Raw genomic sequence first — 26,405 nt, 5'->3', positions numbered from 1 at the left:
GACTGGCGGGCAGCTCCGTTGACGACTGTTGACTCCTGATGCGTGGGGCAGGTATTGGACGTACCAGCCTGGAGACACGCACCTCCATGCTAGTGTGTCTAGCGGGAAACACCGGACCGAAAGGGCGCACTGGCGGTCTTGAGTGCAGGGTTGGCATCACCCCTTCCGGCTCGATGCTCCCCTTGCCCTGGCACCTGCGGGGCGCTGGTACTGGGCGCACTGGGCTGTGCGTCCGTATAGGCGAGATGGTGCGCACCTCAGCGTAACATGACGCCCTCCACCTCGTACGCACCTCCCTGTAGTCACGGGTAGCTGGCTTACGGCTCTTCCCTGGCCTGGCCAAACTACCCGTGTGCCCCCCCAAAAAAAAATCTTGGGGCTGCCTCTCGGGTTCCCTTAGCTCCCTTAACTTGTCCGCCCAGAATTTTCTCTCGTCCTGCCAGGTCCATTCTTCCATTTCCTTCTCCTGTGGCTTCCTCCTCTTCTGCTGCTTGGTCCTTTGGTGGTGGGTAGTTCTGTAACGGTTGTCTTCATGAATGGACCAAGGCGCAGCAGGTATGTGAATACTCATGGTTATTTTATTACCAAAAAAAGAGTAAAGCATCCACTTGAAAAAAACTATGACGGTGACAACAGTAGCAGTTTTACAGGCTATACACGCAGTGTAAAAACAACTACCCACAAACCCAAGTGACAAACATACTCCTACATATATGACTCCCAATCAGGAACAACGATCCCCAGCTGTTCCTGATTAGGAGCCACAAGACCAACACAGAACACAAGACTGCCACGTCCTGACCCCAAAACTACAACAACAGCTCCATCTGCTGGTCAGGACGTGACACCCAGCTATAACATGTAGTGTAATTTTGTTAGATAAAATCCTTCTTTATATCCCAAAAAGTCTGTTTAGTTGGTTCCATCGATTTGAGTAATCCACTCGTTCAACATGCAGGGAAAGGAATTCAAAAATCTACCCCTAAACTTTGTTTCAACAAATCAAAATACATTTCTCTTTACTCCTCAGATACTGTAATATTTCTTACGGAAAAAAGTATGTTCAATAGAAAACCGATTTTAGCAGGTGGGTTCTGTCTTCATGGCGCACGCAAACACGAATTTCCAAGACTGTGTCCCTCTATTAAAACTGATATGTCTTATTTGTTTTGGAAGTTACAAGCCTGAAACCTTGAACATAGACTACTGACACCCTGTGGAAGCCATAGGAAGTGCATCCAGGGAGCTAATTTTCAGTATGTCCTAACACGGAACCCAAACCGGCTGTGCGCGTGCGCCATCGTGCATACATTTATTTTGTCCCCCACACCAAACGAGATCACGGCACGCAGGTTAAAATATCAAAACAAACTCTGAACCAATTACATTAATTTGGGGACAGGTCGAAAAGCATTAAACATTTATGGCAATTTATCTAGCTAGCTTGCTGTTGCTAGCTAATTTGTCTTGGGTAATAAACATTGAGTTGTTATTTTACCTGAAATGCACAATGTCCTCTACTCTGACACTTAATCCACGCATAAAACGGTCAACCGAAACCGATTTCTAGTTATCTCTCCTCCTTCTGGGCTTTTTCTTCTTTGAACTTATATGGTGATTGGCTACAAAACTTTCATAGTATTACCACGACAACCGACAACACAGTTCGTCTTTCAATCACCCACGTGGGTATAACCAATGAGGAGATGGCACGTGGGTACCTGCTTCTATAAACCAATGAGGAGATGGGAGAGGCAGGACTTGCAGCGCGATCTGTGTCACATAGAACTGATTTCTATTTTAGCCCTTGGCAATGCAGACACGCATGAGCAGTGTGTGTACACTAATTGAATAATATGGATTTAAAAATTTGTTGTAAACGTTTAAGGAACTATTGAATGTAGGCTAGGTTCCCTCCACTTTAAAGGAAGTATGTAGGCTAGGTTCCCTACACTTTTGAAGGAAGTATGTAGGCTAGGTTCCCTACACTTTTGAAGGAAGTATGTAGGCTAGGTTCCCTCCACTTTTAAAGGAAGTATGTAGGCTAGGTTCCCTCCACTTTGAAGGAAGTATGTAGGCTAGGTTCCCTCCACTTTTGAAGGAAGTATGTAGGCTAGATTCCCTCCACTTTGAAGGAAGTATGTAGGCTAGGTTCCCTCCACTTTTGAAGGAAGTATGTAGGCTAGGTTCCCTCCACTTTGAAGGAAGTATGTAGGCTAGGTTCCCTCCACTTTGAAGGAAGTATGTAGGCTAGGTTCCCTCCACTTTGAAGGAAGTATGTAGGCTAGGTTCCCTCCACTTTTGAAGGAAGTATGTAGGCTAGGTTCCCTCCACTTTGAAGGAAGTATGTTATATCTGTTTAACACTGATTCATAAAGAATCTATAAATTAATGATTAACAGTCTTCTAACTAAACTAGTCCTCTATACCAGGCGGTGTCCGAGGAAGACCCAAGCCATAGACTGTTCTCTGTCTATAAACTAGTCCTCTATACCAGGCGGTGTCAGAGGAAGACTCCAGCCACCCGAGACATAGACTGTTCTCTCTGTATGTAGCCAAGTTATCGTTACTCACTGTGGATTCATTATTGTGTGTTTTATTTTTCAAAATGTATTTTTCTCTCTGCATTGTTGGGAAGGGCCCGTAAGCATTTCACTATTAGTCTACACCTGTTTGTGAAGCATGTGATGAATGAAATTAGATGTGATTTAATGATTTAGTTCATTCAATATACCTATAAACCCTTTATAAAGTTTACTAATGTAAAGTGTATCCATTCATCTTTGATACTTTTGCAGTTTGGTGGATCAAGGAAGATGTTATGAAAGATTCTCTCTCTCCCCCCTCTCTCTCTCTCTCTCTCTTTCTCTCACCCTCTCTCTCACCCTCTCTCTCCCCCTGCCCCCCTCCCTCCCTCCCTCCCCTGTAGTTTTCTTTAACTGGTGTAACACATGAGCGTGTCTGTGTGTGCTCAAGCACGTGCTCTGTGTGACTGTTATCTAATGTAGATCTTTTTGCAATCTAATAAAAGTAGGGAGCATGGCTATCATGAGTTTCTGTAGGGCTGACCGATTTTCATGAAACCAGTTTTAAACACTGTTGGTGTAGTTTGTCCATAAATAATAAAAATGTATTTTTACAGGAACTAGTTGACGTTTACATTAAATTATACTATTTATTACGTACAAAACACTGGTCTGTAGGCGTGTCTCATTACCGTAAAACACTTTTTCTAGTTCCTGTAAAAAGTTTTATTCTCCCATGATGCATCATCTAGAGTAGAAAACGTTTATTCTCTGTTGTCTTCAGAATGAGGTTCTTATTCTCCAACACCCCCTTTACCACACCTGGTCTTCTCATTACCGAAATGACTAAAAAGCACAAATTGGGGATAAAGTCAGATTTTTTTTATTCATTTTCATAATTACATTTTTAATATTTGTATTTTCAGTGTTATGATTAACTCAGGCATTTTTGTTAGGGGAGCAATGTTTTAAAAAATATTGATTTGTTTATAACTTTTTTTGGACTGTTGAGGTAATGGGAATTTTGTGGAAATTGTGGTAAAATGCATACTATCTGATCAAAAAATATAAGTAAAGATCCAAATCTCAGTGATCCAAGAGGAAATTTCATGAAAAATGACACTTGAGAATTGTTTGGTTGTCCGGGTTGGGGGAGGATTTGGCCGGCCAGGTTGTCCTTGTCCCATCGCACTCTGGCGACTCCTGTGGCGCATGCACGCTGACACGGTTGCCAGGTGTATGGTGTTTCCTCCGACCCATGGGTGCGGCTAGCTTCCGGGTTGGGCGAGCGGTGTGTCGAGAGGCAGTGCGGCTTGGTTGGTTGTGTTTCGGAGGACGCACGGCTCTTGACCTTTGCCTCTCCCGAGTCCGTACAGGAGTTGCAGTGATGGGACCATACTGTAACTACCAATTTGGATATCACGAAATGGGGGAGAAAAATGTGTAAAATAAATAAAAACGTTTCATGAGAATGACCCGGCTGGCTGTTCCCAATAAAGTGAAGGTATCTGCCTAAATGACTACTGCCCCGTAGCGCTCATTTCTGATGAATGAAGTGCTTTGAATTCCTCAGATCCTCAAAAAGTTCTACAGCTGCACCATCGAGAGGATCCTGACTGTTTGCATCACCGCCTGGTATGTCAACTGCTCGGCATCTGACCGTAAGGCGCTACAGAGGGTAGTGTGTACGGCCCAGTACATCAGCTGGGGCTAAGGTGCCTGCCATCCAGGACCTCTATACCAGGCGGTGTCAGAGGAAGGCTCTAAAAATTGTCAGACTCCAGTCACCCAAGTCATAGACTGTCCTCTCTGCTACCGCATGGCAAGCGGTACCGGAGCGCCAAGTCAAGGTCCAAGAGGCTTCTAAACAGCTTCTATCCCCAAGCCATAAGACTGCTGAACAATTAATTGAATGGCCACCCGAACAATTTACATTTACCCCTACCTACATGTACAAATTACCTCAACTAACCTGTACCCCTGCACATTGACTCAGTACCCCCTGTATATAGCCTCATTGTTATTTTGTGTTACTTTAATGTTTACTTTAGTTTATGTAGTGAATATTTTCTGAACTCTACTGTGTGACTGTGACATGCTCGACTGCTAGAAAAAAAACATTTTCAATTGGAAATAAACATTCATACGATTACTTACAGTACCAGTCAAAAGTTTGGACACACCTACTCATTCCAGGGTTTTTCTTTATTTTCCATAGTGTCGAATAATGGTGAAGACATCAAAACTATGAAATAACACATATGGAATCATATAGTAACCAAAATAGTTAAATAAAAATATATTTTATATTTGAGGTTCTTCAAAGTAGCCACCCTTTGCCTTGATGACAGCTTTGCACACTCTTGGCATTCTCTCAACCACCTTCACGTGGAATACTTTTCCAACAGTCTTGAAGGAGTTCCCACATATACCCGGACTATACATTTTTTTTAACCCAAACCTCCTGTGTGCTGGATTGAATGGGCTCGTATGTCGCTCACCCCTGCTGTAGCCTATGGCTTTCTCCAAGGGGAGATCACCCCAAACTGGGTCCTAGTATTGAAAAGGATGATTTTGGAGATGAGCAACAACAGTGAACTCTCTCTCTGTGTGTGTGATCAGTAGCTCTTTAGGGCACAGCAGCAACAATGCATTTATTCAGCAGCCCAATGTCACACGAGATCCCGTCAGCTTTCTATAGGCTAGGCCTACTATATTATTTTTTTAGACTTTCCTAAAATTAAGCACATTGTTTCACTTCACAACAGGAATATAGCCTACCTAACTCGCATGAAAATGAACTGGGGGTAAAAGTGTACCCCTGTAACGCCCTGGCCATAGAGAGGTTTTTTTTTGTTCTTTATTTTGGTTAGGCCAGGGTGTTACATTGGGTGGGCGTTCTATGTTATTTTTCTATGTTTTTGTATTTCTTTGTTTTGGGCCGTGTGTGGCTCCCAATCAGGCACAGCTGAAGTTCGTTGTGGTTGATTGGGAGTCACACAAGTGCATGTTTTTCCGTTGGGGTTTTGTGGGTAATTGTTTCTGTCATTGTGTTTCACCTGACAGGACTGTTTGGCTGTCAGTTTCTTGTTTTGTGGACATGGGAGGACATCCTGGACGGCAAGGGATCCTACACTTGGGAAGAGATCCTGGTCGGAAGGGATCGCCTCCCATGGGAACAGGTAGAGGCACTCAGAAGAGTGGAGGCAGCAGGAGAGAAGGACCAACGGCAACGGTATGAGGGAACACGGCTGGGAAGGAAGCCCGAGAGGCAGCCCCAACATTTGTTTTGGAGGGGGGCACACGGGAAGTGTGGCAGAGTCAGGTTGGAGACCTGAGCCAGCTCCCCGTGCTTACAGGAGGCAACGTAGTACTGGTCAGGCACCGTGTTATGCATTAAAGCGCACGGTGTCCCCAGTACGCATGGAGAGCCCGGTGCGCTACATCCCAGCTCCTAACATCTGCCGGGGGAGATTGGGCATCGAGCCAGGACGGGTTGTGCAGGCTGTGCACTCTAGACCTCCAGTGCGTCTTCAGGACCCGGTCTATCCTGTGCCTGCGCCCAGAACCAGGCCTCCTGCATGTCTCCCCATCCTGGTCAATCCTGTGCCTACGCCCAGAACCAGGCCTCCTGCATTTTTTAGTTCTGACATCAGCATGAAAATGGCCCATTTCGTAAATCAAAACTAATTTCACACATATATTATTTTGTATATGTAAAGACAAGATTAAATCAAGAATAGTCTGATGGGTGCCAATATTATCACTTGTGAACGGCGCCCACCGCGTGTACGGCGCCCACCGCGTGAATGGCGCCCACCGCGTGCAGTCTAAGTCCAGAAACATCCCGTGCCTTATTTTCTCTGCCGCTTTTTCAAATCATAGTAGCATCATGTAGCCCAGCCATAAACCTATATGTTTAAATAAGGTTAGTATCCCATAGTCCTATATGTTTAAATAAGGTTAGTAGCCCATAGTCCTATATATTTTAATAAGGTTAGTAGCCCATAGTCCTATATGTTTTAATAAGGTTAGTAGCCCATAGTCCTATATGTTTTAATAAGGTTAGTAGCCCATAGTCCTATATGTTTTAATAAGGTTAGTAGCCCATAATCCTATATGTTTAATAAGGTTAGTATCACACCTCATGTAGCCTAGCCCATAGTCCTATATGTTTAATAAGGTTAGTATCCCATAGTCCTATATGTTTTAATAAGGTTAGTAGCCCATACTCCTATATGTTTAATAAGGTTAGTATCCCATAGTCCTATATGTTTAATAAGGTTAGTATCCCATAGTCCTATATGTTTAATAAGGTTAGTATCACACCTCATGTAGCCTAGCCCATAGTCCTATATGTTTAATAAGGTTAGTATCCCATAGTCCTATATGTTTTAATAAGGTTAGTAGCCCATACTCCTATATGTTTTAATAAGGTTAGTAGCCCATACTCCTATATGTTTAATAAGGTTAGTATCCCATAGTCCTATATGTTTAATAAGGTTAGTATCCCATAGTCCTATATGTTTTAATAAGGTTAGTATCACACCTCATGTAGCCTAGCCCATAGTCCTATATGTTTTAATAAGGTTAGTATCCCATAGTCCTATATGTTTTAATAAGGTTAGTAGCCCTATATGTTTAGATAAGGTTTGTATTACAACTAAAGTGACCAAATAACTCAACATGTAGCCTATAGGCCTAGGACCCCTGGAAGATACTTCGAGAATACAGAGCCTAGAGAACCTTATAACCCCAGTCATTGTGCGATCACGTGTCAAAGGTCGAGTTCTGACTGGACACTATTTAAAAAGAAGCGATCTCAGCTTTCTCATGCTGCTATATTTATTACTCAATTCATACATTTTTAACCTTCATTTAACTAAGCAAGTCAGTTAAGAACAAATTCTTATTTTCAATGACAGCCTAGGAACAGTCTTGTTCAGGGGTAGAATGCCAGATTTTGTACCTTGTCAGCTCGGGGATTCGATCTTGCAACCTTTCGGTTACTGGCCCAATGCTCTAACCACTAGGCTACGCTGCCGCCCCACATTGAAGCACATTAATCCACTTTACAACCGGTGTAGCGTACCTGTAATATTAAAAACATAATCGTATGTAATCTCCATTTGCTATTCGAGTGCAGGCTACTGATGACTTCCTAATATATTATTAAATATATATATTAAATATATATATATATATATATACACACTGCTCAAAAAAATAAAGGGAACACTTAAACAACACAATGTAACTCCAAGTCAATCACACTTCTGTGAAATCAAACTGTCCACTTAGGAAGCAACACTGATTGACAATACATTTCACATGCTGTTGTGCAAATGGAATAGACAACAGGTGGAAATTATAGGCAATAAGCAAGACACCCCCAATAAAGCAGTGGTTCTGCAGGTGGGGACCACAGACCACTTCTCAGTTCTTATGCTTCCTGGCTGATGTTTTGGTCACTTTTGAATGCTGGCGGTGCTTTCACTCTAGTGGTAGCATGAGACGAAGTCTACAACCCACACAAGTGGCTCAGGATGGCACATCCAGGATGGCACATCAATGCAAGCTGTGGCAAGAAGGTTTGCTGTGTCTGTCAGCGTAGTGCCCAGAGCATGGAGGCGCTACCAGGAGACAGGCCAGTACATCAGGAGACGTGGAGGAGGCTGTAGGAGGGCAACAACCCAGCAGCAGGACCGCTACCTCCGCCTTTGTGCAAGGAGGAGCAGGAGGAGCACTGCCAGAGCCCTGCAAAATGACCTCCAGCAGGCCACAAATGTGCATGTGTCTGCTCAAACGGTCAGAAACAGACTCCATGAGGGTGGTATGAGGGCCCAACGTCCACAGGTGGGGGTTGTGCTTACAGCCCAACACCGTGCAGGACGTTTGGCATTTGCTAGAGAACACCAAGATTGGCAAATTCGCCACTGGCGCCCTGTGCTCTTCACAGATGAAAGCAGGTTCACACTGAGCACATGTGACAGACGTGACAGAGTCTGGAGACGCCGTGGAGAACGTTCTGCTGCCTGCAACATCCTCCAGCATGACCGGTTTGGCGGTGGGTCAGTCATGGTGTGGGGTGGCATTTCTTTGGGGGGCCGCACAGCCCTCCATGTGCTCGCCAGAGGTAGCCTGACTGCCATTAGGTACCGAGATGAGATCCTCAGACCCCTTGTGAGACCATATGCTGGTGCGGTTGGCCCTGGGTTCCTCCTAATGCAAGACAATGCTAGACCTCATGTGGCTGGAGTGTGTCAGCAGTTACTGCAAGAGGAAGGCATTGATGCTATGGACTGGCCTGCCCGTTCCCCAGACCTGAATCCAATTGAGCACATCTGGAACATCATGTCTCGCTCCATCCACCAACGCCACGTTGGACCACAGACTGTCCAGGAGTTGGCGGATGCTTTAGTCCAGGTCTGGGAGGAGATCCCTCAGGAGACCATCCGCCACCTCATCAGGAGCATGCCCAGGCGTTGTAGGGAGGTCATACAGGCACGTGGAGGCCACACACACTACTGAGCCTCATTTTGACTTGTTTTAAGGACATTACATCAAAGTTAGATCAGCCTGTAGTGTGGTTTTCCACTTTAATTTTGAGTGTGATTCCAAATCCAGACCTCCATGGGTTGATAAATTGGATTTCCATTGAATATTTTTGTGTGATTTTGTTGTCAGCACATTCAACTATGTAAAGAAAAAAGTATTTCATTCATTCAGATCTAGGATGTGTTATTTTAGTGTTCCCTTTATGTTTTTGAGATATATATACAGTGCCTTGCGAAAGTATTCGGCCCCCTTGAACTTTTCGACCTTTTGCCACATTTCAGGCTTCAAACATAAAGATATAAAACTGTAATTTTTTGTGAAGAATCAACAACAAGTGGGACACAATCATGAAGTGGAACGAAATTTATTGGATATTTCAAACTTTTTTAACAAATATAAAACTGAAAAATTGGGCGTGCAAAATTATTCAGCCCCCTTAAGTTAATACTTTGTAGCGCCACCTTTTGCTGCGATTACAGCTGTAAGTCGCTTGGGGTATGTCTCTATCAGTTTTGCACATCGAGAGACTGAAATTTTTGCCCTTCCTCCTTGCAAAACAGCTCGAGCTCAGTGAGGTTGGATGGAGAGCGTTTGTGAACAGCAGTTTTCAGTTCTTTCCACAGATTCTCGATTGGATTCAGGTCTGGACTTTGACTTGGCCATTCTAACACCTGGATATGTTTATTTGTGAACCATTCCATTGTAGATTTTGCTTTATGTTTTGGATCATTGTCTTGTTGGAAGACAAATCTCCGTCCCAGTCTCAGGTCTTTTGCAGACTCCATCAGGTTTTCTTCCAGAATGGTCCTGTATTTGGCTCCATCCATCTTCCCATCAATTTTAACCATCTTCCCTGCCCCTGCTGAAGAAAAGCAGGCCCAAACCATGATGCTGCCACCACCATGTTTGACAGTGGGGATGGTGTGTTCAGGGTGATGAGCTGTGTTGCTTTTACGCCAAACATAACGTTTTGCATTGTTGCCAAAAAGTTCGATTTTGGTTTCATCTGACCAGAGCACCTTCTTCCACATGTTTGGTGTGTCTCCCAGGTGGCTAGTGGCAAACTTTAAACGACACTTTTTATGGATATCTTTAAGAAATGGCTTTCTTCTTGCCACTCTTCCATAAAGGCCAGATTTGTGCAGTATACGACTGATTGTTGTCCTATGGACAGAGTCTCCCACCTCAGCTGTAGATCGCTGCAGTTCATCCAGAGTGATCATGGGCCTCTTGGCTGCATCTCTGATCAGTCTTCTCCTTGTATGAGCTGAAAGTTTAGAGGGACGGCCGGGTCTTCGTAGATTTGCAGTGGTCTGATACTCCTTCCATTTCAATATTATCGCTTGCAGAGTGTTCCTTGGGATGTTTAAAGCTTGGGAAATCTTTTTGTATCCAAATCCGGCTTTAAACTTCTCCACAACAGTATCTCGGACCTGCCTGGTGTGTTCCTTGTTCTTCATGATGCTCTCTGCGCTTTAAACGGACCTCTGAGACTATCACAGAGCAGGTGCATTTATACAGAGACTTGATTACACACGGGTGGATTCTATTTATCATCATTAGTCATTTAGGTCAACATTGGATCATTCAGAGATCCTCACTGAACTTCTGGAGAGAGTTTGCTGCACTGAAAGTAAAGGGGCTGAATAATTTTGCACGGCCAATTTTTCAGTTTTTTATTTGTTAAAAAAGTTTGAAATATCCAATAAATTTCGTTCCACTTCATAATTGTGTCCCACTTGTTGTTGATTCTTCACAAAAAATTACAGTTTTATATCTTTATGTTTGAAGCCTGAAATGTGGCAAAAGGTCGAAAAGTTCAAGTGGGCCGAATACTTTCGCAAGGCACTGTATATATATATACACACATTAAAAAAATAAAAAATAATTCCACACATATATTAGTAGTCTGTGTGTAAAGACCAGATCAAATTGAGAATAGTCTGATGGGTGGGAATATTATCAAGTGCTTGTCAAATTGTGATTTGTAGAGAAGCTCATGCATTTAAAAAAAAATTTTGAATTCAACTTTCTTTTTTTTTTTCAAATCATCATAATCAGTGTCATCATTCACCCAGGCTGTCTGGTGGCCAATCAGGCTGTATGTTTTGATTTCTAATACATTCTAATGTTTGAATCACAGTTGAATAAACATGTTGGAGCCACCTGTTTTCTTTGTTTTACCGCTCAACGCAGAAAAGCCGCATTTCCGTACTCCCTTGGAAAACGTTTGTGGAAAAATATCCTTTCATTTTTATTCAGCTATGTTCAATTGTATTGTTCTTTAGTAAAAAATAAAATATAATGGCACAGGAATTATAAGTAAATCTTGTCTGCTTAATGAACTAGGGTAGCCCCACAGCCATATGGCACAGCCACATCAGGACCTAACATACGGACTGACTCAGACGATGCTATTCTGTTCTTCTGAAATAGACTACATTGTCTTCATATCATGTTTCCTTAGACCAGTCTAAAATAAATAATGGATTTATTGTGATGGTGTAGGTAGACTATATTACATGGATTTATTGTGATGGTGTAGGTAGACTATATTACATGGATTTATTGTGATGGTGTATACAGACTATATTACATGGATTTATTGTGATGGTGTAGACAGACTATATTACATGGATTTATTGTGAGGCTGGGGTTGGAGACATGGTACTGTAGTAGAGGCTGGGGTTGAAGACATGGTACCGTAGTAGAGGCTGGGGTTGGAGACATGGTACCGTAGGAGAGGCTGGGGATGGAGACATGGTACTGTAGTAGAGGCTGGGGTTAGACATGGTACTGTAGTAGAGGCTGGGGTTGGAGACATGGTACGGTAGTAGAGGCTGGGGATGGAGACATGGTACCGTAGTAGAGGTTGGGGTTGGAGACATGGTACCGTAGTAGAGGCTGGGGTTGGAGACATGGTACCGTAGGAGAGGCTGGGGATGGAGACATGGTACTGTAGTAGAGGCTGGGGTTGGAGACGTGGTACCGTAGTAGAGGCTGGGAATGGAGACGTGGTACCGTAGTAGAGGCTGGGGATGGAGACGTGGTACCGTAGTAGAGACTGGGCTTGGAGACGTAGTACCGTAGTAGAGGCTGGGGTTGGAGACATGGTACCGTAGTAGAGGCTGGGGTTGGAGACATGGTACGGTAGTAGAGGCTGGGGTTGGAGACATGGTACTGTAGTAGAGGCTGGGGTTGGAGACGTGGTACCGTAGTAGAGGATGGGGTTGGAGTCGTGGTACCGTAGTAGAGGCTGGTGTTGGAGGCGTGGTACTGTAGTAGAGACTGGGCTTGGAGACGTAGTACCGTAGTAGAGGCTGGGGTTGGAGACATGGTACCGTAGTAGAGGCTGGGGTTGGAGACATGGTACGGTAGTAGAGGCTGGGGTTGGAGACATGGTACTGTAGTAGAGGCTGGGGTTGGAGATGTGGTACCGTAGTAGAGGATGGGGTTGGAGACGTGGTACCGTAGTAGAGGCTGGTGTTGGAGGCGTGGTACTGTAGTAGAGGCTGGGGTTGGAGACATGGTACTGTAGTAGAGGCTGGGGTTGGAGACATGGTACTGTACTGTAGTAGAGGCTGGAGTTGGAGGCATGGTACTGTAGTAGAGGCTGGGGTTGGAGACATGGTACTGTAGTAGAGGCTGGGGTTGGAGACATGGTACTGTAGTAGAGACTGGAGTTGGAGGCATGGTACTGTAGTAGAGGCTGGAGTTGGAGGCATGGTACTGTAGTAGAGGCTGGGGTTGGAGACATGATACTGTAGTAGAGGCTGGGGTTGGAGGCATGGTACTGTAGTAGAGGCTGGGGTTGGAGACATGGTACTGTAGGAGAGACTGGAGTTGGAGGCATGGTACTGTACTGTAGTAGAGGCTGGGGTTGGAGACATGGTACTGTAGTAGAGGCTGGAGTTGGAGGCATGGTACTGTAGTAGAGGCTGGGGTTGGAGACATGGTACTGTAGTAGAGGCTGGGGTTGGAGGCATGGTACTGTACTGTAGTAGAGGCTGGGGTTGGAGACATGGTACTGTAGTAGAGGCTGGGGTTGGAGACATGGTACTGTAGTAGAGGCTGGGGTTGGAGGCATGGTACTGTAGGAGAGGCTGGGGTTGGAGACATGGTACTGTACTGTAGTAGAGGCTGGGGTTGGAGACATGGTACTGTAGTAGAGGCTGGGGTTGGAGACATGGTACTGTAGTAGAGCCTGGGGGTTGGAGGCATGGTACTGTAGGAGAGGCTGGGGTTGGAGACATGGTACTGTAGTAGAGGCTGGGGTTGGAGACATGGTACTGTACTGTAGTAGAGGCTGGGGTTGGAGACATGGTACTGTAGTAGAGGCTAGGGTTGGAGACATGGTACTGTAGTAGAGGCTGGGATTGGAGACATGGTACTGTGGGAGAGGCTGGGGTTGGAGACATGGTACTGTAGTAGAGGCTGGGGTTGGAGACATGGTACGGTAGTAGAGGCTGGGGTTGGAGACATGGTACGGTAGTAGAGGCTGGGGTTGGAGACATGGTATGGTAGTAGAGGCTGGGGATGGAGACATGGTACTGTAGTAGAGGCTGGGGTTGGAGACATGGTACTGTAGTAGAGGCTGGGGTTGGAGACATGGTACTGTAGTAGAGGATGGGGTTGGAGACATGGTACTGTAGGAGAGACTGGGGTTGGAGACATGGTACTGTGGGAGAGGCTGGGGTTGGAGACATGGTACTGTGGGAGAGGCTGGGGTTGGAGACATGGTACTGTAGTAGAGGCTGGGGTTGGAGACATGGTACTGTAGTAGAGGCTGGGGTTGGAGACATGGTACTGTAGGAGAGGCTGGGGTTGGAGACATGGTACTGTGGAAGAGGCTGGGGTTGGAGACATGGTACTGTAGTAGAGGCTGGGGTTGGAGACATGGTACTGTAGTAGAGTCTGGGAGTTGGAGGCATGGTACTGTACTGTAGTAGAGGCTGGGGTTAGAGACATGGTACTGTAGTAGAGGCTGGGGTTGGAGGCATGGTACTGTACTGTAGTAGAGGCTGGGGACTAATGCACAGGCCCGCCCTGGAGGACCATCTCCCAGCCCCGCCCTGGAGGACCATCTCCCAGCCCCGCCCTGGAAGACCATCTCCCAGCCCCAGCCTTTTCAAAATGGTTCAGCAATTTTTTCTCTCTCTTTGAGTCAACTATTCTCCACATTTTATGCACTGCAGTGCTAGCTAGCTGTTGCTCATGTTTTCAGTAGTATAATCATTCTCTGATCCTTTTATTGGGTGGACAACATGTCAGTTCATGCTGCAAGAGCTCTGATAGGTTGGAGGATGTCCTCCGGAAGTTGTCATAATTACTGTGTAAGTTTATGGAAGGGTGTGAGAACTATGAACCTTCTAGGTTTTGTATTGAAGTCAATGTAGCCAGAGGAGGATGGAAGCTAGCTGTCCTCCAGCTAAACCATGGTGCTACCCTACAGAGTGCTGTTGAGGCTACTGTAGACCTTCATTGCAAAACAGTGTTAATCCGTTATTTAGTGACGTGAACATTTTTTGTGTAGTTTTATCTAAAAATGAGTTTAATTTTTAATGTTTCTATTTTAATGAAATTCACTGGGGAGGATGGTCCTGCCCTTCCTCCTCTGAGGAGCCTCCGCTGGTATTTGTGTGAGACTGACTGACTTTCCAAAGGTCTTCTTTTGAGGGTTAGGAGAGTGACTAGGCTACAACCTGTATATTACATTAATACAATGTGATTGATTTTATATTTTAGTAATTTATCCAGAGCGACCTTATAAGAGAAATTATGATTCATTGACGGCTTGGGGATTCCAACCAGCGACCTTTTCGGTTACTGGCCCAACACTCTTAACCGCGAGACTTCCTCTCGATTTGATTGTGATTTCTGGTCTGCTCCTAACCTTCTGTCCTCTCTCTCTCTACCCTCTGTCCAGGAGTTTTTTGATCATACGAAGAAGCTGTGGGATGACGAAGGAGTGAAGGCGTGCTTCGAAAGGTCCAACGAGTACCAGCTCATCGACTGTGCGCAATAGTAAGTTCTGTCTCCATGGCAGTCTACCTCCCATCCTCTACCTACTACACAAAGCATTGTTGGTTGTGGGAACTGTTCCTAACGTTAAGCCTAGCTCTCAGCTGGTTGTGGGAGCTGTTCCTAACGTTAAGCCTAGCTTATCAGCTGGTTGTGGGAGCTGTTCCTAACGTTAAGCCTAGCTTATCAGCTGGTTGTGGGAGCTGTTCCTAACGTTAAGCCTAGCTTATCAGCTGGTTGTGGGAGCTGTTCCTAACGTTAAGCCTAGCTTATCAGCTGGTTGTGGGAGCTGTTCCTAGCGTTAAGCCTAGCTCTCAGCTGGTTGTGGGAGCTGTTCCTAACGTTAAGCCTAGCTCTCAGCTGGTTGTGGGAGCTGTTCCTAGCGTTAAGCCTAGCTATCAGCTGGTTGTGGGAGCTGTTCCTAACGTTAAGCCTAGCTATCAGCTGGTTGTGGGAGCTGTTCCTAACGTTAAGCCTAGCTATCAGCTGGTTGTGGGAGCTGTTCCTAGCGTTAAGCCTAGCTATCAGCTGGTTGTGGGAGCTGTTCCTAGCGTTAAGCCTAGCTATCAGCTGGTTGTGGGAGCTGTTCCTAACGTTAAGCCTAGCTATCAGCTGGTTGTGGGAGCTGTTCCTAACGTTAACGGTCTGCAGAAACGTTATATCAGGAAGCTTTAGGCCTCCTTTTCCTTTAACGGGGTGCACAAGGAAGCAGTTTTGAGGTTGTCAGAACATTTCAACCAGGGTGGTGCTTGGTGATGTGAGTTGCTGACTTTGCATTGTTTGTGTTGAATCAGTGAGTGATATCGCTAAAACAGTTAGCCTACTTTCACTTCTTTACCTTTGCCTTTTGTAGTCCGTGTCCTCTCTGGGTAATATATTTAAAGCTTCACAGATGTTAACCACGATGTGAATATCTGATACAGGTGTATGTTTGTTTGTGTCCTAGAGAGGGTAACCTGTAAAACCAATGGTAGCGTAGAGCCTAGGTGGAGAGATACTGTGTACTTAGCTAGTCACATAGGTTAGTGTCCCAAATAGAACCCTATTCCATATTTAGTGCTCTTCTTTTTACCTGGGCCCTATGGGCCATGGTCAAAAGTAGTGCACTAAATAGGGAATAGGTTGCCATTTTAGACACAGCCATAGACTATTCAGTCAGTCCTATTAGTCTCTGTGTTACCGTGCCAGTCAAGAAACTCTGGAATGATGCCTACCTAGGTGTAAAAATAGGGCTTTTTTGTGACAATTCTTGGCCTTGGCCATTACTAAAGTCCTTAATGTTACTAAGGAAGGCCTTGGCCTAACTCCTAAACGTTACTAAGGAAGTCCTAACTCCTAAATGTTACTAAGGAAGTCCTAACTCCTAAACGTTACTAAGGAAGTCTCTATGCTAAGTCTTTAAAGGAGAATGCAGGTTTTTTACAACCAAATCTCTACTTTTTATGTAAATGTTATGCTATAGAAGGGTCCAGACGCTTCTTTTTCTTCTTCTGCGATTGATACATTTTTTATTCTGTACTTGAGCTGTTCCAGAACTTGCATTTTACGTCAAAAATAAAGATTTGGTTCTTTAAAAAAAAGAAGAAAAAAGCGAACTACTCCCTTAACATGACTAAGGAAGTCTGATTCCACTAACATCATGTAGCAATATGGCTAACACACACACAACACACACACACACACACACACAGCTGTAGGTATGGAGATATGGGCTTGCTAACCCACAGTGCCGCCCTACCTCTACGTTAGGAAAATGTTATGTTTGTCAGCCCACAGTAATGTTGACCAGTGGCTGTAGTATAGTGGTAGTTGTGTTGTATAGTAATGTTGACCAGTGGCTGTAGTATAGTGGTAGTTGTGTTGTGTTGTAATGTTGACCAGTGGCTGTAGTATAGTGGTAGTTGTGTTGTATAGTAATGTTGACCAGTGGCTGTAGTATAGTGGTAGTTGTGTTGTATAGTAATGTTGACCAGTGGCTGTAGTATAGTGGTAGTTGTGTTGTAATGTTGACCAGTGGCTGTAGTATAGTGGTAGTTGTGTTGTAATGTTGACCAGTGGCTGTAGTATAGTGGTAGTTGTGTTGTAATGTTGACCAGTGGCTGTAGTATAGTGGTAGTTGTGTTGTGTAGTAATGTTGACCAGTGGCTGTAGTATAGTGGTAGTTGTGTTGTGTTGTAATGTTGACCAGTGGCTGTAGTATAGTGGTAGTTGTGTTGTAATGTTGACCAGTGGCTGTAGTATAGTGTTAGTTGTGTTGTAATGTTGACCAGTGGCTGTAGTATAGTGGTAGTTGTGTTGTGTTGTAATGTTGACCAGTGGCTGTAGTATAGTGGTAGTTGTGTTTTAATGTTGACCAGTGGCTGTAGTATAGTGGTAGTTGTGTTGTGTTGTAATGTTGACCAGTGGCTGTAGTATAGTGGTAGTTGTGTTGTATAGTAATGTTGACCAGTGGCTGTAGTATAGTGGTAGTTGTGTTGTATAGTAATGTTGACCAGTGGCTGTAGTATAGTGGTAGTTGTGTTGTATAGTAATGTTGACCAGTGGCTGTAGTATAGTGGTAGTTGTGTTGTGTTGTAATGTTGACCAGTGGCTGTAGTATAGTGGTAGTTGTGTTGTGTTGTAATGTTGACCAGTGGCTGTAGTATAGTGGTAGTTGTGTTGTATAGTAATGTTGACCAGTGGCTGTAGTATAGTGGTAGTTGTGTTGTGTTGTAATGTTGACCAGTGGCTGTAGTATAGTGGTAGTTGTGTTGTAATGTTGACCAGTGGCTGTAGTATAGTGGTAGTTGTGTTGTATAGTAATGTTGACCAGTGGCTGTAGTATAGTGGTAGTTGTGTTGTGTTGTAATGTTGACCAGTGGCTGTAGTATAGTGGTAGTTGTGTTGTAATGTTGACCAGTGGCTGTAGTATAGTGGTAGTTGTGTTGTGTTGTAATGTTGACCAGTGGCTGTAGTATAGTGGTAGTTGTGTTGTAATGTTGACCAGTGGCTGTAGTATAGTGGTAGTTGTGTTGTGTTGTAATGTTGACCAGTGGCTGTAGTATAGTGGTAGTTGTGTTGTGTAGTAATGTTGACCAGTGGCTGTAGTATAGTGGTAGTTGTGTTGTGTAATGTTGACCAGTGGCTGTAGTATAGTGGTAGTTGTGTTGTGTGTAATGTTGACCAGTGGCTGTAGTATAGTGGTAGTTGTGTTGTGTAGTAATGTTGACCAGTGGCTGTAGTATAGTGGTAGTTGTGTTGTGTAGTAATGTTGACCAGTGGCTGTTGTATATTGGTAGTTGTGTTGTGTAGTAATGTTGACCAGTGGCTGTAGTATAGTGGTAGTTGTGTTGTGTTGTAATGTTGACCAGTGGCTGTAGTATAGTGGTAGTTGTGTTGTTAATGTTGACCAGTGGCTGTAGTATAGTGGTAGTTGTGTTGTAATGTTGACCAGTGGCTGTAGTATAGTGGTAGTTGTGTTGTGTTGTAATGTTGACCAGTGGCTGTAGTATAGTGGTAGTTGTGTTGTTAATGTTGACCAGTGGCTGTAGTATAGTGGTAGTTGTGTTGTGTTGTAATGTTGACCAGTGGCTGTAGTATAGTGGTAGTTGTGTTGTGTAGTAATGTTGACCAGTGGCTGTAGTATAGTGGTAGTTGTGTTGTATTGTAATGTTGACCAGTGGCTGTAGTATAGTGGTAGTTGTGTTGTGTTGTAATGTTGACCAGTGGCTGTAGTATAGTGGTAGTTGTGTTGTGTGTAATGTTGACCAGTGGCTGTAGTATAGTGGTAGTTGTGTTGTATAGTAATGTTGACCAGTGGCTGTAGTATAGTGGTAGTTGTGTTGTGTAGTAATGTTGACCAGTGGCTGTAGTATAGTGGTAGTTGTGTTGTGTTGTAATGTTGACCAGTGGCTGTAGTATAGTGGTAGTTGTGTTGTGTTGTAATGTTGACCAGTGGCTGTAGTATAGTGGTAGTTGTGTTGTGTAGTAATGTTGACCAGTGGCTGTAGTATAGTGGTAGTTGTGTTGTGTTGTAATGTTGACCAGTGGCTGTAGTATAGTGGTAGTTGTGTTGTATGAATGTTGACCAGTGGCTGTAGTATAGTGGTAGTTGTGTTGTGTGTAATGTTGACCAGTGGCTGTAGTATAGTGGTAGTTGTGTTGTATAGTAATGTTGACCAGTGGCTGTAGTATAGTGGTAGTTGTGTTGTGTTGTAATGTTGACCAGTGGCTGTAGTATAGTGGTAGTTGTGTTGTATTAATGTTGACCAGTGGCTGTAGTATAGTGGTAGTTGTGTTGTATAGTAATGTTGACCAGTGGCTGTAGTATAGTGGTAGTTGTGTTGTGTTGTAATGTTGACCAGTGGCTGTAGTATAGTGGTAGTTGTGTTGTATATAATGTTGACCAGTGGCTGTAGTATAGTGGTAGTTGTGTTGTATTAATGTTGACCAGTGGCTGTAGTATAGTGGTAGTTGTGTTGTATAGTAATGTTGACCAGTGGCTGTAGTATAGTGGTAGTTGTGTTGTGTTGTAATGTTGACCAGTGGCTGTAGTATAGTGGTAGTTGTGTTGTGTTGTAATGTTGACCAGTGGCTGTAGTATAGTGGTAGTTGTGTTGTATAGTAATGTTGACCAGTGGCTGTAGTATAGTGGTAGTTGTGTTGTATTGTAATGTTGACCAGTGGCTGTAGTATAGTGGTAGTTGTGTTGTGTTGTAATGTTGACCAGTGGCTGTAGTATAGTGGTAGTTGTGTTGTATAATGTTGACCAGTGGCTGTAGTATAGTGGTAGTTGTGTTGTATAGTAATGTTGACCAGTGGCTGTAGTATAGTGGTAGTTGTGTTGTATTGTAATGTTGACCAGTGGCTGTAGTATAGTGGTAGTTGTGTTGTGTTGTAATGTTGACCAGTGGCTGTAGTATAGTGGTAGTTGTGTTGTATAGTAATGTTGACCAGTGGCTGTAGTATAGTGGTAGTTGTGTTGTGTTGTAATGTTGACCAGTGGCTGTAGTATAGTGGTAGTTGTGTTGTAATGTTGACCAGTGGCTGTAGTATAGTGGTAGTTGTGTTGTATAGAATGTTGACCAGTGGCTGTAGTATAGTGGTAGTTGTGTTGTGTTGTAATGTTGACCAGTGGCTGTAGTATAGTGGTAGTTGTGTTGTAATGTTGACCAGTGGCTGTAGTATAGTGGTAGTTGTGTTGTGTAGTAATGTTGACCAGTGGCTGTAGTATAGTGGTAGTTGTGTTGTGTAGTAATGTTGACCAGTGGCTGTAGTATAGTGGTAGTTGTGTTGTAATGTTGACCAGTGGCTGTAGTATAGTGGTAGTTGTGTTGTGTAGTAATGTTGACCAGTGGCTGTAGTATAGTGGTAGTTGTGTTGTGTAGTAATGTTGACCAGTGGCTGTAGTATATTGGTAGTTGTGTTGTGTAGTAATGTTGACCAGTGGCTGTAGTATAGTGGTAGTTGTGTTTTAGTAATGTTGACCAGTGGCTGTAGTATAGTGGTAGTTGTGTTGTGTAGTAATGTTGACCAGTGGCTGTAGTATAGTGGTAGTTGTGTTGTGTAGTAATGTTGACCAGTGGCTGTAGTATATTGGTAGTTGTGTTGTGTAGTAATGTTGATCAGTGGCTGTAGTATAGTGGTAGTTGTGTTGTACAGTAATGTTGACCAGTGGCTGTAGTATAGTGGTAGTTGTGTTGTATAGTAATGTTTACCAGTGGCTGTAGTATAGTGGTAGTTGTGTTGTAATGTCGACCAGTGGCTGCAGTATAGTGGTAGTTGTGTTGTATAGTAATGTTGACTAGTGGCTGTAGTATAGTGGTAGTTGTGTTGTGTTGTAATGTTGACCAGTGGCTGTAGTATAGTGGTAGTTGTGTTGTATAGTAATGTTGACCAGTGGCTGTAGTATAGTGGTAGTTGTGTTGTATAGTAATGTTGACCAGTGGCTGTAGTATAGTGGTAGTTGTGTTGTATAGTAATGTTGACCAGTGGCTGTAGTATAGTGGTAGTTGTGTTGTGTTGTAATGTTGACCAGTGGCTGTAGTATAGTGGTAGTTGTGTTGTATAGTAATGTTGACCAGTGGCTGTAGTATAGTGGTAGTTGTGTTGTGTTGTAATGTTGACCAGTGGCTGTAGTATAGTGGTAGTTGTGTTGTGTTGTAATGTTGACCAGTGGCTGTAGTATAGTGGTAGTTGTGTTGTATAGTAATGTTGACTAGTGGCTGTAGTATAGTGGTAGTTGTGTTGTGTTGTAATGTTGACCAGTGGCTGTAGTATAGTGGTAGTTGTGTTGTAATGTTGACCAGTGGCTGTAGTATAGTGGTAGTTGTGTTGTAATGTTGACCAGTGGCTGTAGTATAGTGGTAGTTGTGTTGTATAGTAATGTTGACCAGTGGCTGTAGTATAGTGGTAGTTGTGTTGTATAATAATGTTGACCAGTGGCTGTAGTATAGTGGTAGTTGTGTTGTATAGTAATGTTGACCAGTGGCTGTAGTATAGTGGTAGTTGTGTTGTATAGTAATGTTGACCAGTGGCTGTAGTATAGTGGTAGTTGTGTTGTGTTGTAATGTTGACCAGTGGCTGTAGTATAGTGGTAGTTGTGTTGTGTTGTAATGTTGACCAGTGGCTGTAGTATAGTGGTAGTTGTGTTGTGTTGTAATGTTGACCAGTGGCTGTAGTATAGTGGTAGTTGTGTTGTGTTGTAATGTTGACCAGTGGCTGTAGTATAGTGGTAGTTGTGTTGTATAGTAATGTTGACCAGTGGCTGTAGTATAGTGGTTGTTGTGTTTTGTTGTAATGTTGACCAGTGGCTGTAGTATAGTGGTAGTTGTCTTGTAATGTTGACCAGTGGCTGTAGTATAGTGGTAGTTGTGTTGTAATGTTGACCAGTGGCTGTAGTATAGTGGTAGTTGTGTTGTATAGTAATGTTGACCAGTGGCTGTAGTATAGTGGTAGTTGTGTTGTGTTGTAATGTTGACCAGTGGCTGTAGTATAGTGGTAGTTGTGTTGTAATGTTGACCAGTGGCTGTAGTATAGTGGTAGTTGTGTTGTAATGTTGACCAGTGGCTGTAGTATAGTGGTAGTTGTGTTGTGTTGTAATGTTGACCAGTGGCTGTAGTATAGTGGTAGTTGTGTTGTAATGTTGACCAGTGGCTGTAGTATAGTGGTAGTTGTGTTGTAATGTTGACCAGTGGCTGTAGTATAGTGGTAGTTGTGTTGTAATGTTGACCAGTGGCTGTAGTATAGTGGTAGTTGTGTTGTGTTGTAATGTTGACCAGTGGCTGTAGTATAGTGGTAGTTGTGTTGTAATGTTGACCAGTGGCTGTAGTATAGTGGTAGTTGTGTTGTGTTGTAATGTTGACCAGTGGCTGTAGTATAGTGGTAGTTGTGTTGTAATGTTGACCAGTGGCTGTAGTATAGTGGTAGTTGTGTTGTGTTGTAATGTTGACCAGTGGCTGTAGTATAGTGGTAGTTGTGTTGTAATTTTGACCAGTGGCTGTAGTATAGTGGTAGTTGTGTTGTAATGTTGACCAATGGCTGTAGTATAGTGGTAGTTGTGTTGTAATGTTGACCAGTGGCTGTAGTATAGTGGAAGTTCTGTTGTAATGTTGACCAGTGGCAGTAGTATAGTGGTAGTTGTGTTGTAATGTTGACCAGTGGCTGTTATATAGTGGTAGTTGTGTTGTGTTGTAATGTTGACCAGTGGCTGTAGTATAGTGGTAGTTGTGTTGTGTTGTAATGTTGACCAGTGGCTGTAGTATAGTGGTAGTTGTGTTGTATAGTAATGTTGACCAGTGGCTGTAGTATAGTGGTAGTTGTGTTGTGTTGTAATTTTGACCAGTGGCTGTAGTATAGTGGTAGTTGTGTTGTAATGTTGACCAATGGCTGTAGTATAGTGGTAGTTGTGTTGTAATGTTGATCAGTGGCTGTAGTATAGTGGAAGTTCTGTTGTAATGTTGACCAGTGGCTGTAGTATAGTGGTAGTTGTGTTGTAATGTTGACCAGTGGCTGTAGTATAGTGGTAGTTGTGTTGTAATGTTGACCAGTGGCTGTTATATAGTGGTAGTTGTGTTGTGTTGTAATGTTGACCAGTGGCTGTAGTATAGTGGTAGTTGTGTTGTAATGTTGACCAGTGGCTGTAGTATAGTGGTAGTTGTGTTGTAATGTTGACCAGTGGCTGTAGTATAGTGGTAGTTGTGTTGTGTAGTAATGTTGACCAGTGGCTGTAGTATAGTGGTAGTTGTGTTGTGTAGTAATGTTGACCAGTGGCTGTAGTATAGTGGTAGTTGTGTTGTATAGTAATGTTGACCAGTGGCTGTAGTATAGTGGTAGTTGTGTTGTGTTGTAATGTTGACCAGTGGCTGTAGTATAGTGGTAGTTGTGTTGTAATGTTGACCAGTGGCTGTAGTATAGTGGTAGTTGTGTTGTAATGTTGACCAGTGGCTGTAGTATAGTGGTAGTTGTGTTGTATAGTAATGTTGACCAGTGGCTGTAGTATAGTGGTAGTTGTGTTGTGTTGTAATGTTGACCAGTGGCTGTAGTATAGTGGTAGTTGTGTTGTATAGTAATGTTGACCAGTGGCTGTAGTATAGTGGTAGTTGTGTTGTAATGTTGACCAGTGGCTGTAGTATAGTGGTAGTTGTGTTGTAATGTTGACCAGTGGCTGTAGTATAGTGGTAGTTGTGTTGTAATGTTGACCAGTGGCTGTAGTATAGTGGTAGTTGTGTTGTAATGTTGACCAGTGGCTGTAGTATAGTGGTAGTTGTGTTGTGTTGTAATGTTGACCAGTGGCTGTAGTATAGTGGTAGTTGTGTTGTGAATGTTGACCAGTGGCTGTAGTATAGTGGTAGTTGTGTTGTAATGTTGACCAGTGGCTGTAGTATAGTGGTAGTTGTGTTGTATAGTAATGTTGACCAGTGGCTGTAGTATAGTGGTAGTTGTGTTGTGTTGTAATGTTGACCAGTGGCTGTAGTATAGTGGTAGTTGTGTTGTGTTGTAATGTTGACCAGTGGCTGTAGTATAGTGGTAGTTGTGTTGTATAGTAATGTTGACCAGTGGCTGTAGTATAGTGGTAGTTGTGTTGTATAGTAATGTTGACCAGTGGCTGTAGTATAGTGGTAGTTGTGTTGTGTTGTAATGTTGACCAGTGGCTGTAGTATAGTGGTAGTTGTGTTGTGTTGTAATGTTGACCAGTGGCTGTAGTATAGTGGTAGTTGTGTTGTATAGTAATGTTGACCAGTGGCTGTAGTATAGTGGTAGTTGTGTTGTGTTGTAATGTTGACCAGTGGCTGTAGTATAGTGGTAGTTGTGTTGTAATGTTGACCAGTGGCTGTAGTATAGTGGTAGTTGTGTTGTTAATGTTGACCAGTGGCTGTAGTATAGTGGTAGTTGTGTTGTATAGTAATGTTGACCAGTGGCTGTTGTATAGTGGTAGTTGTGTTGTGTTGTAATGTTGACCAGTGGCTGTAGTATAGTGGTAGTTGTGTTGTAATGTTGACCAGTGGCTGTAGTATAGTGGTAGTTGTGTTGTAATGTTGACCAGTGGCTGTAGTATAGTGGTAGTTGTGTTGTTAGTAATGTTGACCAGTGGCTGTAGTATAGTGGTAGTTGTGTTGTGTAGTAATGTTGACCAGTGGCTGTAGTATAGTGGTAGTTGTGTAGTAATGTTGACCAGTGGCTGTAGTATAGTGGTAGTTGTGTTGTGTAGTAATGTTGATCAGTGGCTGTTGTATAGTGGTAGTTGTGTTGTACAGTAATGTTGACCAGTGGCTGTAGTATAGTGGTAGTTGTGTTGTATAGTAATGTTTACCAGTGGCTGTAGTATAGTGGTAGTTGTGTTGTAATGTTGACCAGTGGCTGTAGTATAGTGGTAGTTGTGTTGTATAGTAATGTTGACTAGTGGCTGTAGTATAGTGGTAGTTGTGTTGTGTTGTAATGTTGACCAGTGGCTGTAGTATAGTGGTAGTTGTGTTGTATAGTAATGTTGACCAGTGGCTGTAGTATAGTGGTAGTTGTGTTGTATAGTAATGTTGACCAGTGGCTGTAGTATAGTGGTAGTTGTGTTGTATAGTAATGTTGACCAGTGGCTGTAGTATAGTGGTAGTTGTGTTGTGTTGTAATGTTGACCAGTGGCTGTAGTATAGTGGTAGTTGTGTTGTGTTGTAATGTTGACCAGTGGCTGTAGTATAGTGGTAGTTGTGTTGTATAGTAATGTTGACCAGTGGCTGTAGTATAGTGGTAGTTGTGTTGTGTTGTAATGTTGACCAGTGGCTGTAGTATAGTGGTAGTTGTGTTGTGTTGTAATGTTGACCAGTGGCTGTAGTATAGTGGTAGTTGTGTTGTAATGTTGACCAGTGGCTGTAGTATAGTGGTAGTTGTGTTGTGTTGTAATTTTGACCAGTGGCTGTAGTATAGTGGTAGTTGTGTTGTAATGTTGACCAGTGGCTGTAGTATAATGGTAGTTGTGTTGTAATGCTGACCAGTGGCTGTAGTATAGTGGAAGTTGTGTTGTAATGTTGACCAGTGGCTGTAGTATAGTGGTATTTGTGTTGTAATGTTGACCGGTGGCTGTAGTATAGTGGTAGTTGTGTTGTAATGTTGACCAGTGGCTGTAGTATAGTGGTAGTTGTGTTGTGTTGTAATGTTGACCAGTGGCTGTAGTATAGTGGTAGTTGTGTTGTAATGTTGACCAGTGGCTGTAGTATAGTGGTAGTTGTGTTGTGTTGTAATGTTGACCAGTGGCTGTAGTATAGTGGTAGTTGTGTTGTGTTGTAATGTTGACCAGTGGCTGTAGTATAGTGGTAGTTGTGTTGTATAGTAATGTTGACCAGTGGCTGTAGTATAGTGGTAGTTGTGTTGTGTAGTAATGTTGACCAGTGGCTGTAGTATAGTGGTAGTTGTGTTGTGTAGTAATGTTGACCAGTGGCTGTAGTATAGTGGTAGTTGTGTAGTAATGTTGACCAGTGGCTGTAGTATAGTGGTAGTTGTGTTGTGTAGTAATGTTGACCAGTGGCTGTAGTATAGTGGTAGTTGTGTTGTGTAGTAATGTTGACCAGTGGCTGTAGTATATTGGTAGTTGTGTTGTGTTGTAATGTTGACCAGTGGCTGTAGTATAGTGGTAGTTGTGTTGTGTTGTAATGTTGACCAGTGGCTGTAGTATAGTGGTAGTTGTGTTGTAATGTTGACCAGTGGCTGTAGTATAGTGGTAGTTGTGTTGTAATGTTGACCAGTGGCTGTAGTATAGTGGTAGTTGTGTTGTATAGTAATGTTGACCAGTGGCTGTAGTATAGTGGTAGTTGTGTTGTGTTGTAATTTTGACCA

The 26,405-nt window shown here is 43.3% G+C and overlaps 1 protein-coding gene across 2 annotated transcripts in view; it reads left to right on the top strand.

Moving 5' to 3' along the window:
• The window catches only part of LOC106569655 (guanine nucleotide-binding protein G(olf) subunit alpha), a 135,029-nt gene that overhangs the window by 29,727 nt on the left and 78,897 nt on the right, over positions 1-26,405 (top strand). For both annotated transcript variants that reach the window (XM_045694524.1, XM_045694525.1), the window contains one exon: positions 15,010-15,107. In XM_045694524.1, the coding sequence (XP_045550480.1) occupies positions 15,010-15,107 (98 nt within the window). The remainder of the gene's footprint in view (positions 1-15,009; positions 15,108-26,405) is intronic.

Source organism: Salmo salar, chromosome ssa14, assembly GCF_905237065.1.
Source record: "Salmo salar chromosome ssa14, Ssal_v3.1, whole genome shotgun sequence".
Lineage (NCBI taxonomy): Eukaryota > Metazoa > Chordata > Actinopteri > Salmoniformes > Salmonidae > Salmo > Salmo salar.
This window is presented reverse-complemented; position numbering and strand designations above follow the sequence as displayed.